The sequence below is a fragment of the Mauremys mutica genome, chromosome 13, assembly GCF_020497125.1.
Source record: "Mauremys mutica isolate MM-2020 ecotype Southern chromosome 13, ASM2049712v1, whole genome shotgun sequence".
In the NCBI taxonomy this organism is placed as follows: domain Eukaryota; kingdom Metazoa; phylum Chordata; order Testudines; family Geoemydidae; genus Mauremys; species Mauremys mutica.
In genome coordinates this window covers 3,532,191-3,546,177 of record NC_059084.1, presented here as the reverse complement: position 1 = coordinate 3,546,177, position 13,987 = coordinate 3,532,191, and the positions used below count along the sequence as shown (strand labels likewise).

Below are 13,987 nucleotides of genomic sequence, written 5' to 3'. Positions count from 1 at the left end.
GACTAAACTAGCTCCTGAGTTCTAATCCTGACGCTGGCTGGTGCTGGCTGCCTGACGATAGGTAGGTGTGCATCTAAATCCCATCTGCAGTTATGCAAGCAAATGGTCCCACTTGCCTGAATTGCACGTGCAGTTGTGCTCAGTTACCACGACTGCACTTGCACCTTTGAGTGCCAGACTTGTTTAAAAACCCGGCTCTTCACCGCCCTGTGGCTTAGTCTGCCCGTCTGCTCCACGGGGGTCACATTGCCCCGCCTTGCAGAGGGGTCGTGAGGCTGCACTGGGAAGCCCCTGGAGCTTCTTGGATAGAAGATGCTTTAGACGTACAAAGCCGCTGTGCTCAGCCCTGCAAATTCTTCTCCCCGACACCACCAAGGGAGGGACGGAGTAAAACTGGGCAGTACATAGAGATGGGGGGAAAAGGGTCTGAGAACATGAATGACTCAGATTTGCCCCCCCCGCTCCCCCAGGGTATCTAACCCAGGAAGGGTGTCCTGGCTTCCCTGGGGCAGGGGGCCTGAGCACTGCTGTTGGCACCGACACACAAGCAAGACGGAACTTTGAACTTTTTATTACAAAAATATCCTGCAAGCAAAACACAACAAAAAAATAATGTTGCAATCTGTACAAGTGGCCACCTTGTTGGTTTTGAAACATCCTGTCTAGATCTCCTGGCTTCCCCTTCCTCTTCCCCTGCTCCCTGCAGGATCAAGCAGCTAGAATACAACTGGTTTCCAACACGTCTTAGTGCTAGATTATTTCTCCCTCGGCTGCCCTCCTTCCAAGGAATGGTACCACAGATCCCGTGTGTTCCCGTTAATACTGCTGAGGAAAGGAGGGCAGTGAAAGGGCATTTGGCCATCACAATAACTGGGCAAAGGGGCTACATTCAGGCCTGGCGTAAACGGGTATAATCCACTGCCTGGAGTGCCAGCTGCCTGGCCCAGCTCTTCCTGGCCCTGGGACTCTTGAAACCTGAATCCTAGGGATACGGTGAAAATGGAACCTGTGCATTATCTGCAACCTCCCATGGAGAAACTCGGGAAGACGGCTGCTTCTGAAATGCCACTCGTGGCTGCATTTCAGCTTCGTTTGTCACTTTTCTTTGCTAGGCCGGTAAATCAGAAATCCGCTCCCCTCCCCGCAGCGCTGATGGGACAGCTTACCAGAACTTCACTTGACAGGGCTGGGGATTAGCACGCTGACTCTGACACTTAGTTTTGCACGTCTCACCCTAGTGATGAACACACAGCACTCCACCCATGGACGACACACAAGCATTGGCTTTTAGCTCTAAAGATTAACAGTTACATGTCAAACAGTCATAACACGGTGACGTTGTTCTCCGGGGGATGCCCTCCCCCATGCATCAAGGCTTTCTTCTTCCTTCCAGGCACTGGGGCCGGGAGTGCTGGATGAACTGGCCAGCAGGAAGTGCAGAAAGGCAGCATAGCCCTGGGATTAGCCTGTGCTCTGGCAGTAGAGGTTGGCTAGCCTCTTCCCCCACCCCGGCTAGCACAAGCTTCCTTAGGAAGCCCGTTGGTCCCAGTCTCGTGAGGATAAGCTCTGTGGTTGGCAATGAGGATGCTCTGTGCTGGGGAACACAGGCCTGGGAGCAGTGGTGCCTAGTAGCTCGACTAGTGTAGCTTGTGCTTGGCTCCTGGGTTGGCTCCCACTCTGCCCAGGGAGCTCCGCAGGCTGCGTTCCCCAGCCCAAGGTGCTCTGGTGCTGAGAAACATCCTCACTTTGTTGATCTGATTGCAGAGCATGAGAGACACAGCCTGGTGCTCAACCCTCAGGGGCACGAGGGGGTCACTGGTCTTAACATACTGCCCCAAGGATGGGATGATTGGGGAGGGGGAAACTTAAGGAATTACTTATGACACACTTAGTTTGGAAGGAAATCTGGGCCTAAAATGAGCAGTCTCGTTCAGACGCGGGTTCTGGAGCAGGGGGAGGGAGTAGTCACTCCAGATCAGTGTCAGCTCTTCACAGAGGGATTCCAACAGGCAAGCTAGCTGGCTTATGTTGCCTTGAGAACAGCAGTCCAGCGCCTGCTGCCAGACAGCTCTCTGCCACTAAGTTATCTCCCAAAACGGCCTCCTCTCCTTCAGGTGGCTGATCTGAGGCTGCCTGGCTGGTTCTTCCACGCACACAATGTGCTAAATTGGCTGCAGAGAAACTCAGGTGTTCACTAGACTGACACAGCCCTTGTCTGGAGAGGTTACGAGGTGGAGCAGGCCACTGCACCAGCGAAGCACTGAGAACAGTCTGTCTGCTTAACACGTGTGAAAACAAACTCGGTGCACCGAGCGAAGGATCTCTCCAGTCTTGTGACAAATCACCGGGAGAGTAGAGGGGGAATAGCAGAGATACTGGTCCAGACATAAAAGCTGCACTGTGTGAGGGTCTGAGCTTAGTCTGGGCCGGGTGTGGAAGTTGGTATTAACTCAAGTGAGGACACGGTGGCATGGGGAGGCTTCCGCATGCTGTGTGAAGCATTCCAGACCCAGGAATGCAGTGCCCATGGCTTGGCGCACCCTTCCACTGTGGTCCTGGTGCCTCCACTGAGAGCCAGTGTCGGAGGACCAGGGCTCCATGTCCAGACTTCACCGAAAACCCAGTGAGCCCCGGACTGCTTTCAGCCCTGATCATTTCCTTTGGATCTGGACGCTGGCGTACTCCGAGACGGCTTCCTCGGGCCGGGGGGCAGGTCTCTTGGGTGACTTGCTGAGGTGCACCATGTCCAGGTCAGCGTAGGTGAGATTGTTTTCAGTGGCTGCCGGCTGGATGCAGGCGTATTCCGACTGCGGGCTCATCTCCACCAGCCGGGGCGGGCTCCTCCTCTTCTTCCGGTTGTCAAAGTTCAGGTCTGCGTAGGTCAGGTTGTTGGGATCAGAATCCTGAGTTGGGGGAGGGAGAAAACATGGAGTCAGTAGGGAGCTGGGTCCCCTACAGATGGGATATGAAGCTGTTCATCCTGAGTTAAGAGCCTGTTCTAGTGGCTATAGCAGGAGATTGGGGAAAGAGCTAGATTCTACTCCCAGCTCTGCTGCTGACTGACCCCGGGCAAGTCACTTAGTAGCCCAGTGCCTCAGTTTCCCCATCATAAACTGGGACTACAACTACTTCATGAATGACTCCAGTGCTCTGGGGTCCTTGGATGGACCCTGCCAGGGCAGCACAAGTATGATGTGCTCAAACCTAAAGTCCAACCGCCGGAGACCTGGGGTCTGGATCCTGAGACAGGGGTCCCCATTCCAAAACCAGCCCCTCAACTTTGGGCATCAACTGTTCTCTGCTGAATAAGCCAGCCAGTTGGCAAAGACGGAAATAGCTCCGGAGACTGATCTACCATCCCGGGCAGGATGAAGACATGCTGGTGGGACAGGGTGGGTAAATCTAGCCAGCAGCAGTGCACACTGTACCTATTATCAGATAACTTGGCTCTAGACCTGTCATTCAGGCTCCCGGGGACACTTGCTAGTGTTTCAAGAGGGGCAGAGAAGCACGCTCGTCCACAGGGCCCGAGACTAACCAAGACACTCGCTTGCTGCCTTCAGGCTTCTCATGCAACTGAGCTGCACTGTTACTATCCACTGCAAGAATTCGCCCTTAAGTCTGCTGGCGAGTGATGCTCAGAGGGAAGAACCAGCTGGCAATACCGAGCCAGAGACTGCAATCCACTGCACCCCTGTAGGTCTGGAGATGCTCCACTGGAGTCAACAGAATTACTCTGGACTTGCAGTGGTGTAAGTGAGATCACGATCTGGGCTGCTGTGTCCTGAATGGCTGAGGTCTTATCCGTGTTCGGCCAGCTGTGTGCCTGCGTGAGCGTGAGCATGTGGATGAGCTGAGGCAGGGGGGATAGAGCTCAGTTCTGATTGGTAAGTTACTCATAGCCCATCACAGAATGCAAAATAACTCTAGAAATAGCTTCCCTGGCTTATTGTACAGCTGGCCCTAGTCACAACAGATCCAGACTTGTTCTTTGGGGACGGGTGGGGAAGAGGAGAAGAGAAATTCAGTGCGATGGCGGCAACATCCCTACGCAATTTAGAGAGGGAGCATTTGTCCTGAACTGTCTGTCTCTCCCTCCCTCCCCAGCCACAGAAGCAGGCTCGTATAGCTGAGATTCTGAGCACTTTATAAACTGCCATGATTTTGGCCTGACACTTGGTATTTTCATGGTATCTTCCGTGGCTCTCCCCTCTCTGGTTCCCCAAAAGAAGCTAGTTGTTACGCACCTGGGGAGCTGTGCTGGGGCTCTTCTCGGGCTCGTGTAGCCTACAGAAAAAGCAACAGAACACAGTCAAACACTCGTATTTTAAAACAGTAGCACTGCTGGGTGACTAATTGTGTGTGTCCCCACTTAAGACCATCAACTGTATAAAATCGATTTCTAAAAAATCGACTTCTATAAATTTGACCTAATTTTGTAGTGTAGACATACCCTAAGTTTTGCAGAGGATTCTTTCAGGTTAGGATGGCTGAGGACTGACTGACGGTTGATTACAGGACAGAGGGGAGAACCATTGGATACCGGTGTGTGATAACAGAGAACTAACTGCACTCTGCAGAGTTTATCCTCACACAACACACAGATGTAAATAGCCAGCTGGCCATAGAATGAAGATTTGGATTCCCTCAGGCTGCCTGTGTGTGGCATGGACAATGAAGAACAAGTGGGTGGTCTGCAGCTCAGTTAATGAATGTGAGGGTGTACGCTCAGCCAGGAACCTCCGTTCAGCAATGCTATGGGAGAACCATCTCCAGCGATGTCGGCTTGCTGGCTCGTAACTGTTTGTACAGAGCGACTTCGCTGAGCCGTCTCTGGGTGGTAATTCTCGAACAGTCGTGTGCTGTTACAGGCTGAGTCATGGCTCATGGGGCTACTCTTCCCTTTACACTGGCTCTGAGGTACTGTACCCCTCCACGTCACTAGAGCTGGAGACCAATGTCTCCATAGCACGGTTCTCCTCTTCCAGCCACTAGTGACTGAGCATCACATCAACCGCCATGTACAGGCGAAGAGCTTTCAAAGTGAAGCGTAGACCATCCTAAACCATAGGGATTCAAGTTACAAACGTGGAACCTAGCTAAAACTTGACCCCAATTCATCCCTGGTGTCAACACTTTGACTTCATTAGCTCCTGTAGCTTTAAATTCCCTCACTGATTACCCAACAGTTCAATGAAGACAGTGGAGAGCGGTGCTTACCTTACAGAAGGGGAGCTTTTTCCTGTTAAAGAGAAACACAACTTAAAAACCTATTGTAATAATGACCTCCCCCCCATAACATTTCATGTTTGTTTATATTTTTTTTAGTTCCTTTGCACACTATTTACTTTTTTTCTAACTTTTTTGGTGGAAGTTGCTAGATCAGGTTTTCCAGAAACCCAATAACGGCAACTTCTTGAAAACTCTGCTGAACGTATTGCAAAGCTCCTTTCCTTTGCTTGCAGGACAAATCTTTGTGGGTGGAGTCTAAACCTTTCCTGTTTTAGGAGTGTCTTTTGCAAGACTCACAAATTGCATCAAATACAATATTATGGGCAGCCTGGAGGTTTTCAGAATGGGCCTGTTTTATGAAGCTAAACATGGCAGCATCCTAGAGGAGTGATGGGAAAGGAGTCAGAAACCTGTAACGGTATCAGAGTTCTGAGAAGGTCTTATTGCTCTTGCTGTTTAAAATGTTATCCGATCCCCTTGATGAGAGATCCCCTTGTAATTCACCTCCCCTTCCCTCTTATTTGTGGGATGAATCTTCCAATGCCTTCCAGGCACAGTACAGGGAGCTGTGATTCCCCCAGCAATCGGCAGAAACTAGATGGGGGATGGTAGCAGTGAGACTTTTCCCATTTACCCTTCCATCAGACAAGAGAGACAACCCTACTGAGAGACCCTGAGATCACAAGCAGTGCTGATGTTTCAGTGATGTATTTAATGGGGTGCTGCATTGTTAGGCAAGAAGATACTGCAACAAAGCAGTGCCTGAAACACCCTGGGCTTACAACGAATGTACAAATACCTACATCCCCACACGGGCTGATCTGGACCCTGTACAATCCCTTGTTGGACTAGCTGGTTGCAGCACCTGGAATGAGGTCTTTAGTTCACGGCCTGGCAGAACCAGTGACGTGTTTAGGAGTGGTATTCCCTCCATGCGGGGAGTGGAACAAGTGGTGCAGCTGCACTGGTCCTTCCCACAGTGCAATGCTGAAGTTACCCAAACACCTGTTCCCAGCAGCTGTGCTGGGCTCTGTGGGATGGGTGCTAGAATCTATGGGATAGTGTTAAAATCTTAGTAGTACCCCTATGTTCTAATGCATGGGGGTGAGAGTGTCTCCATCCTAAATGGGGTTGCCCCATGGACACGCTAAGCCCATTGCAAGGACAAACAATGCAGCCCATCATTTCATGCAGTTGATGCTTTCCTTGCTTGGTGTCCATACAGCAGTGCCCTCTAGAAAGGGTGTTAAATCAAGGATCCTTTTACTCCTCATCTGTCCAGGAGGACGTCAGATATCCCCTAGGCATTTTTTGAGAGCACTAGGAGAGAACCTGGTGTCCTAGCCGGCATTCTCCCTCAACTACAGCTTTTAAATTCCCATAACTGCCCTTAGAATCTATAGTCATTGCCCCTACATCTGTCTAGCTTGCATCTTAGTAGAGGGCTTGGGGGTCCCAAGATGCTATTGAAAGAGAAGAATACAAAGTGTGACACATTCATATGATTTCCATAATGCATAACTTGTATCTATTCCAGAGGCTGTTACCCCTTAAGCTATAACTGACTTTTCCCTACAGCTGTGAGTGAAATTCTCTTCCACCTTCCCCAGGTGCACGCTAACCAATTCGATTCAAGCCCCCCTCCACTCCCCGATGCTTGTGTGTTTGTAAAGCACTGCCTGCGTGTATGGGAAGAGAGTGATCTAGCCAGGGCATCCCCCGGCAGGCACCCCTGGAAAATAATTCATTTTTACCTTTGCGCTGTCGTGCTCTGATGAGGTAGATGACAGCGATTACCAGTACAACCAGCACTGCACAAACCACTGCTACTGCTATGTAGATCTTTTTTTCTTCAGTTGTCTCTGTAACGAGAGAAATTCAGGGATCATAGGAGGCCAGTGTCAGAACAGTCAAACAGAAAAACTCCTCGCCAGACTGAGTGAGTTAAATGCAGGACATCTGGGCTTATATTTATAAGTAAAGGTGAGCTAGGCCTCAGGAGCCTAAGGGAGTTAGGAGCTCAACTCATGGAAATTTAGCCTCCCTTTGGCCTCTTTGAGAATCTCAACCATAGCTCAGGTCTGAAGTTTGGTACAAATGGGAACTTCCACAGAGTTTGATTGTGCAGACCTGGTATTCCTGCTCATAGCTGTTGTAGAGATGGCAGGCCTGTTCTGAAGGAGAGCTCTGTGCATCTTGAAAACTTGTCCATTCCACCAATGGAAGTTTGGTCCAATAAAAGAGATTCCCTCCCCCATCTTGTGTCTCTCAGGCCTAGTCTGTGGGGTTTAGGGGAGGATTCGGAATCCAGTTCGCTAGGTGCTCTCAGGTGTGTGGATATAGTTACTGCAGTTGGCTGAAGTTTTTCTGGCAAACAATGAAGTCACCAAAAAGGTGTGCATGGTTGGGTTCTTTATATCAGAAAGACTTGTGAATTCAGGCCAAATTCAACAAATCTTTCAGTGGAAACAATTAAAATGGCTTGTTTTGGCCATTTCAAAGTCAAAACTTGGCTCTTGTTTTATTTTGAAATGGTGTTTTGTTTAGATGTTTAACTAAAGTTTTGTTTTGCATAGAAAAAAGGGTGAGACACCCAAAACAGACTTCCATTTCGGGTCAAAAAAACACTGTTTGAGGTGTGTGTTTAATTTTGTCCTTGCATCAAAAAATCTATTATTTTCTCAGCTCTAATAATGACCAGTCTCAGCCCATCTGCTGAGCATATCTAGTGAAGACCAGCAACTCCAAGTTAATGTGTTCCAAGTAGACTGTTCCATAGCTCTAGAAAAGGGGCGGGAGAAGCCTTTGGGTCTCAGTATAACTTCTGGCAGCACTAGACAGCAATCCCCGCCCCCGAGTGGCACAGCAGACACTATAACTGTTCATCTCAAGCAACAGTGGGCTGGAGAGGAATATGGGAGAGGCCTCCTTAACCCACAGATACCCACCGTGTGGAGGGGTTAAGTTATGCCTTGGGATACTGAGGAAGACTCAAGAGGCAAGTGATCAGCTGTGCAGAATGTTCACAGTGAAACCTCCAACAGGCTGAACAAACACTGAACTCAAGCCCCCAGGCAACACACAGGGGCTGTCTCATCCCCAAACCAAACACGTGGGTTCAGTTACTCAACTGAACCCTGCTGCGTTTGCCCAGCTCTGGCTGGCAGCTGTTTGCATAAGATCAGGGGCGGCTCTACCTTTTTGGCCGCCCCAAGCAGTCATGCGCGGGAGGCGCCCCGGAGCAGCGGGAGCAGCGGACCTCCCGCGGGCATGACTGCAGAGGGTCCGCTGGTCGCGCGGCTCGGCTGGACCTCCCGCAGCTGCGGACGGTTCGCAGGTCCGGCGGCTCGGCTTGAGCTGCCGCAGTCACGCCTGCGGGAGGTCCAGCCGAGCCGCGGGACCAGCGAACCGTCCGCAGTCATGCCTGCGGCAGGTCCGGTCATCCCGGGGCTCCGGTGGACCTCCCGCAGGCATGACTGCGGCAGGTCCGCTGGCCCAGCCTGCTGCCCCCCCGGGAAAGGGCCGCCCCACGTGCGTGCTTGCCGCGCTGGGGTCTGGAGCCGGCCCTGCATAAGATACTATCTGGCCACGGGGAACCTCATCCTCAGCTCTGCAGGAGTGACTGTCTGAGCCCCTCTCCAAGGGCCTCCGTCACACCCTGCAGGGCTTCTGAGATGATCTGCCCTGGGCACAGAGTGCAGCCAAAGTGACATTTCCTGCCTTTAACCTTCCCCTTCCCTACGGGCCCCAGGAGAGCCGAGCCCAGCGATAATCCTGGAATAAAAGAGCGGCTGTTACACTGAGGGGCTCCCCTGGCGGAGATGGGCTGAAATGGCCCCTGGGTTCAGCAGAACAGACCTGGCATTTCCCAGCAGTGCAGGGGAGGGTTCAACTGCACATTTACCTGCAGTAGGTGAAGCCTCAGAAGGTGGCTGGGAGATTTTCAGCGTCTCGCTGGCACTGACGGGGGGCTGGGAATCGTGCACAACCCGACAGGTGAACACAGACTGATTCCTCTGCTCAGTTGCTTTGACCTCCAGGGAGCTCTGGAGCGTGTACGTCCCGTCTGGATTCTCAGCCAGGGAGCTCTGGAGCGTGTACGTCCCGTCTGGATTCTCAGCCAGGGGGGAGGATTTTCCCAGATTCGTCTCTGTTCCGTTCTCCAGCCAGGTGAGACTCGATTTGTTTGGGTAAAACCCCTCCACGCGGCAGGTGAACGTCACAGACTCGTTCAGTGCGACGGGCGCGGCTGGGGCAGTGCTCACTCGCAGCCTGGGTGGAACTGAGAACACAAATACCCTGCGCTCGGCATCTACAGAAATTCTCCTTTTCCTGCTGAGTTAGAGGGAAATTTCTGGGGCTGGACAAACAGACCTTCCCCCTGAGCCCACGTCCCACTTGCCATGTGATATTTTTCCAAGGGCAAAGAACTTGGCTGTCTCTAAGTTGCCTTCCCATGTGTGAGAGCCTTGGCCCCCTCACAGGAATAAACTCAGGGGAAGGCGAATGTTTTAAAAGGAGCAGAATGCAAAAACCCAAATCTACCGTGTCCCCAATTTCCCTCCCCTTCCCCCTGGAAAGCCCCCTGACAGACCCAGCTTGGGACATTAAAATGGAGAGTGGTGTCTTACCAGGGTTTAAACAAAGTCAAACATCTTCCCCACCCCGCCCTCCCCTGGGCTGGAGTAGGGGATGTGCCAGCCCAGGGGGAAGAGTCTTAAAGTTTTAAGGGCACAGGACAGAGTCCAGACCTGAATCTGGATTGCAGTGACTCCCCTCTTACCCCCCCGACCCTCCACTACCCAGCCCAAAGGCTGAAGGATCCAATTCTGCCCCTCCTCAGTAGTGGAGCCCCCAGTGCTCAGCCCCGGCTGGGCTCCTACCTCGCAGGGCATCGCTGAGGTTGTAAGTCGCACGCAGGGGATCCGGTAAGGTGCTGTGCTCTATCTGACAGGTGAGCTGGGAGCGGGCGTCTCCTGCAGTCAGCCTCACTCCCACGGTGCTGGACACGCTGTAGGAGACGTTCTCGTGTGCAGGGAGAACCTGGGTCTGGGGGTCTGGGAGTTTGGTCCCATTTTTGAGCCAGGTCACAGCGATGTCTCTGGGGGAGAATCCTCCTGACGTGCAGGTGAAAGTCACTTGGGGACCCGGCTCTGCCCTGCTGGGGGGGCCGGACACGGACGGGGCCGACGGTTTGGCTGCAGGGAGAAGCGTTTATCAGTCAGATCCCTCTGCGACTGAGAGCCCATCCCCCGCCCCACGGGCCCCACCTCCCCACAGGGACAGCCTGAGAGCAGGGGAGCCCCAGCCCCTGCCCCTGAGCAAATGCAAAGGGCTGGGGTGTAGGGAGGTTAATCATGTGCAGAGGTGCTGAACCATGTGTATGGGGGATGCTGAGAGCCATTGAACCAAACTGTAAACCCTGGATAAAATGGAAACCACTTCCAGCTGGGGGCGGGGAGGGGCAGCATGATATCACCCCTAGGTCCAGCACCTCTGGTTATGGGTGGGAAATAGCCCCCCTTTCTACCCCAAAAAGCGGGGCTAGATAAGCGCCTTAGACTGCGATCCCCAAGAGCCCCACGCGAGGCAGGGAGCTACCTGAGCTCATGGGAGAGGACGGGGACAGATGTGTGCTAGGCCCCAGCCCTCTCGTGGTGATCAGGCCTAAGTCCAGCTTTCAGGGGGTGCCCAGCTCTACGACGTGATCCACGAATGGGAATCCCCGGCCTGGAGTTGGGCAGCTAAGGTGCCCTAGGTGGTTGTGGTGTGAATGAGCCAGGCAGGTGTGTAACTCCACACACAACAGCTGGAGGTGGTGATGTGGGGGGGTATCCCCCTTAGCCTGGGGTTAGAGCGCTCAGCTGGGCTGGGGTGACCCAGGTTCAATTCCTCTCTGCCTGAGGGGGGAGGGATAGCTCAGTGGTTTGAGCATTGGCATAGTCCAGGGGATGGGACTAGATGACCTCCTGAGGTCCCTCCCAACCCTGATATTCTATGAACAGGAGTCTCCAGGTGAAGCTGTTCCACTGTGGGTAACTCGTCACGGAGCCAGAGAGAGAGGAGGAGTCTGGTAGTTTGGGCACCCAGGTTGGAGGTCAGAGCCCAGACCCCTGCTCCAGTGACTCTCTGAATGCACAATGGGAGGGAGCCCCCAGAGGGTCCGATGGGTGCGGGGGTTAGAGCACTCTCCTGAGTAGGGGGAGACCCCTGTTTAACTCCTCTAACAAAGGGGGAATTGAACCTGGGGCTCTCCCAGGTGAGTGCTCGAACCAACAAGTTTAAGGGGAGAGGGGCTGCCTCCACCTCCTTCTCCTCAATTCTGAAGGGGACCCAATACACTGGGTGGTCTCTGAGCACAGCTGCCAGCTCGGGCCCTGCACACGAGGCAGGCAGGCGGGTGCCCAGTTCCCTGGCTTGTGAATTGCTTTGGAGATGAGGCATCTGAATGGCTGAGGGAAAAACCAGAGGCCTAGGGAAGCTCTACTCTGAGTTCAGGTGCCTGCAGGGCTTGGGTGTTCGGTGGGTCGCAGTGGACCTTACATCTGTATTGCGGTGCCTAAACCCAGCCTAAAGCCCCCAAATCTGGGGTGTAGGTGCTGCAGCATCGGTGCTGGAACTGAAGTGATTTGCATCATACGCAGGGTTTACAGTTTGGTTCAATGGCTCTCGGCACCCCCACAATACACATTGTTCCAGCCCCCTGGTGCCTCAGTACCCTTGTGAATATAGCCCCAGATGCCTCATGACTCATTCACATACTTGAGCTCAGGGGCAGTGAGCTTCAGGAGAAGGAAGTGAACGAGTGGGGGAGGGTGAAGGACCCCCAAGATTGTATCTGGCTCCAGTTCCGGTTGCACACACAAGGAGTGAACTAGGGCTGGATGCTCCAGCCTCCCAGCTCCTGGGGGGCCACCCCACAGCTCTGTACAAGGCAGGGGAAATGGCCCTGCAGGTGGGACTTGAGTCCCAGCCTGGTACACTAGTATCACTGGGGTGATGCTCGGATCAGCCTGCCAATGCCAGCAGCACCTGCATGTTTGTGGGGGAGGATCTGGGAGGCACTAACCTGACACCTGCCTCCTCCCACCAGGCCCCCGTCCTGGTGCTCATCGCAATTTGAAGCCAAGGTAGGAACAGAAATGGAGATTTTTGCCTGGTGCCCAGATCCCCCAGGCCCAACTGTCACGGGGCAAATCTCCACCAGGCTGCTTCAGTGCCAGTCTAGGTGAGTTCCATGGGAAGCGCAGCTCCCCGGTCAGTGTCTGGGCGGAGCTGGGTTGTTCCCCGCCTGGGTACCAGCCCCCGGTGGGGAGGGGCGTGTGGCGGGGGGGGGGGGGGGAAGCTCGCACTCACCGCGCACAGACACGGCCGTGCCAGCGCCGGATCTGAACTCCTCATCGGGAGACCCCTTCTTAAACTTCACACAGTGATAGGTCCCGGCGTCCTCGGGGCGGGTGTCACTGATGCGGATGGTGAAGTCTGTGTCAGAGCCACTCACAGCCCGCGTCACGCGGGGGAATGATCCCGTGTCTGCATAAACGAGCTGGCGGCCACTGCATAAGCCCTTGCACCACTTCACGGGTCCTGGTGGAGCGAGCCCAGTCACAGAGCAGGTCAGTGTGAAAGTCTCTCCCGCTGACACCGACACAGAGTCCTGGGGCTGCAGCAGCTGGAACTCCTGGGCCCTGGCCCCTGTAACAAAAACAATGTTCATCATCCAGCTCTTTCTTTTCTTAGACACACCCCTTGCCCCCGGGGACGGGACCCAGCCAGTGTTGCTGTTACATGGGGTGACCTTTAGAGTAACAGGCAGCACCATTCCTCCCATGTCCAAGGGCTGAGCCCATCACGTCTCCTTTCAGCAGGAGCTTACAGCAGTGCCCTGCATTATGGCAACACCCAGTGCCATCTCCAGGTCGCTCTGGGGCTGAGCGGCCGCCTGCAGAAGACAGGTATGGTCGAGCTTAAAAATACCTACCAGGTTTATCAGCGTTGACTGAAAATAGCTGGGCTGGGCCAAATCCACTGGCCCATGCCCCAACCAGGGGACTCTGTGCTTGTTGGTATCACACAAACGGTTCCCATCTTCAGTACCCAGGTGATACGCACCTTCAGGGGCGGCTCCAGGCACCAGCACGCCAAGCGCGTGCTTGGGGCGGCAAGCCGCGGGGGGCGCTCTGCCGGTCGCCGCGAGGGCGGCAGGCAGGGTGCCTTCGGTGGCATGCCTGAGGAGGGTCCGCTGGTCCCATGCTTCGGTGGACCTCCCGCAGGCAAACCGCCAGAGGCAGCCTGCCTGCCGTGCTTGGGGCGGCAAAATCCCTAGAGCTGCTTCTGGGCACCTTATACTTACCCTAGAGAGTTACACACCTTCAGAGTCTGAACCCCTTTAAATTGCACATGGAAATGTCAGTCTAGACAAACCACAATTTGTGGTTGTGCTGGATTATTACCCTGGAGAAACTAACATTTAGTCATAAATTTTATATGCATGACTTGTCTGTGGGTATCTAAAAGTGCCTTATCCCTTATGATGCAAGCCCAGGTGGGGATGGCTTTATCTCTTACTACCTGTCAGGTCATGTGTTTTCTTGTTTAAAAAAAAAAAAAAATGTAGGAGAGACAAGAACCCCCAAAACAATGGCAGTGACAGCTGTGCTACAGTGTCACCAATTCTTCTGTATATTACTGATAGTAATTTCATTCAAGTAATCTCCCTGGGCTGAGATGTGGTGGACATTCCTGGTCATGATCA

General features: G+C 53.4%; 1 protein-coding gene across 1 annotated transcript; it reads right to left on the bottom strand.

Moving 5' to 3' along the window:
- Positions 1–555: 555 nt before the first annotated feature.
- LOC123348730 (tyrosine-protein phosphatase non-receptor type substrate 1-like) lies at positions 556–12,952 on the bottom strand. Its single transcript, XM_044986348.1, has 7 exons — positions 12,589–12,952; positions 10,116–10,430; positions 9,137–9,514; positions 6,987–7,094; positions 5,221–5,242; positions 4,248–4,287; positions 556–2,903 (listed from the first exon to the last, which is right to left on the bottom strand). Exons 1-7 carry the CDS (start codon positions 12,950–12,952, stop codon positions 2,652–2,654), a joined length of 1,479 nt encoding a protein of 492 aa, XP_044842283.1. The 3' UTR covers positions 556–2,651.
- Between the last annotated feature and the right edge of the window lie 1,035 nt (positions 12,953–13,987).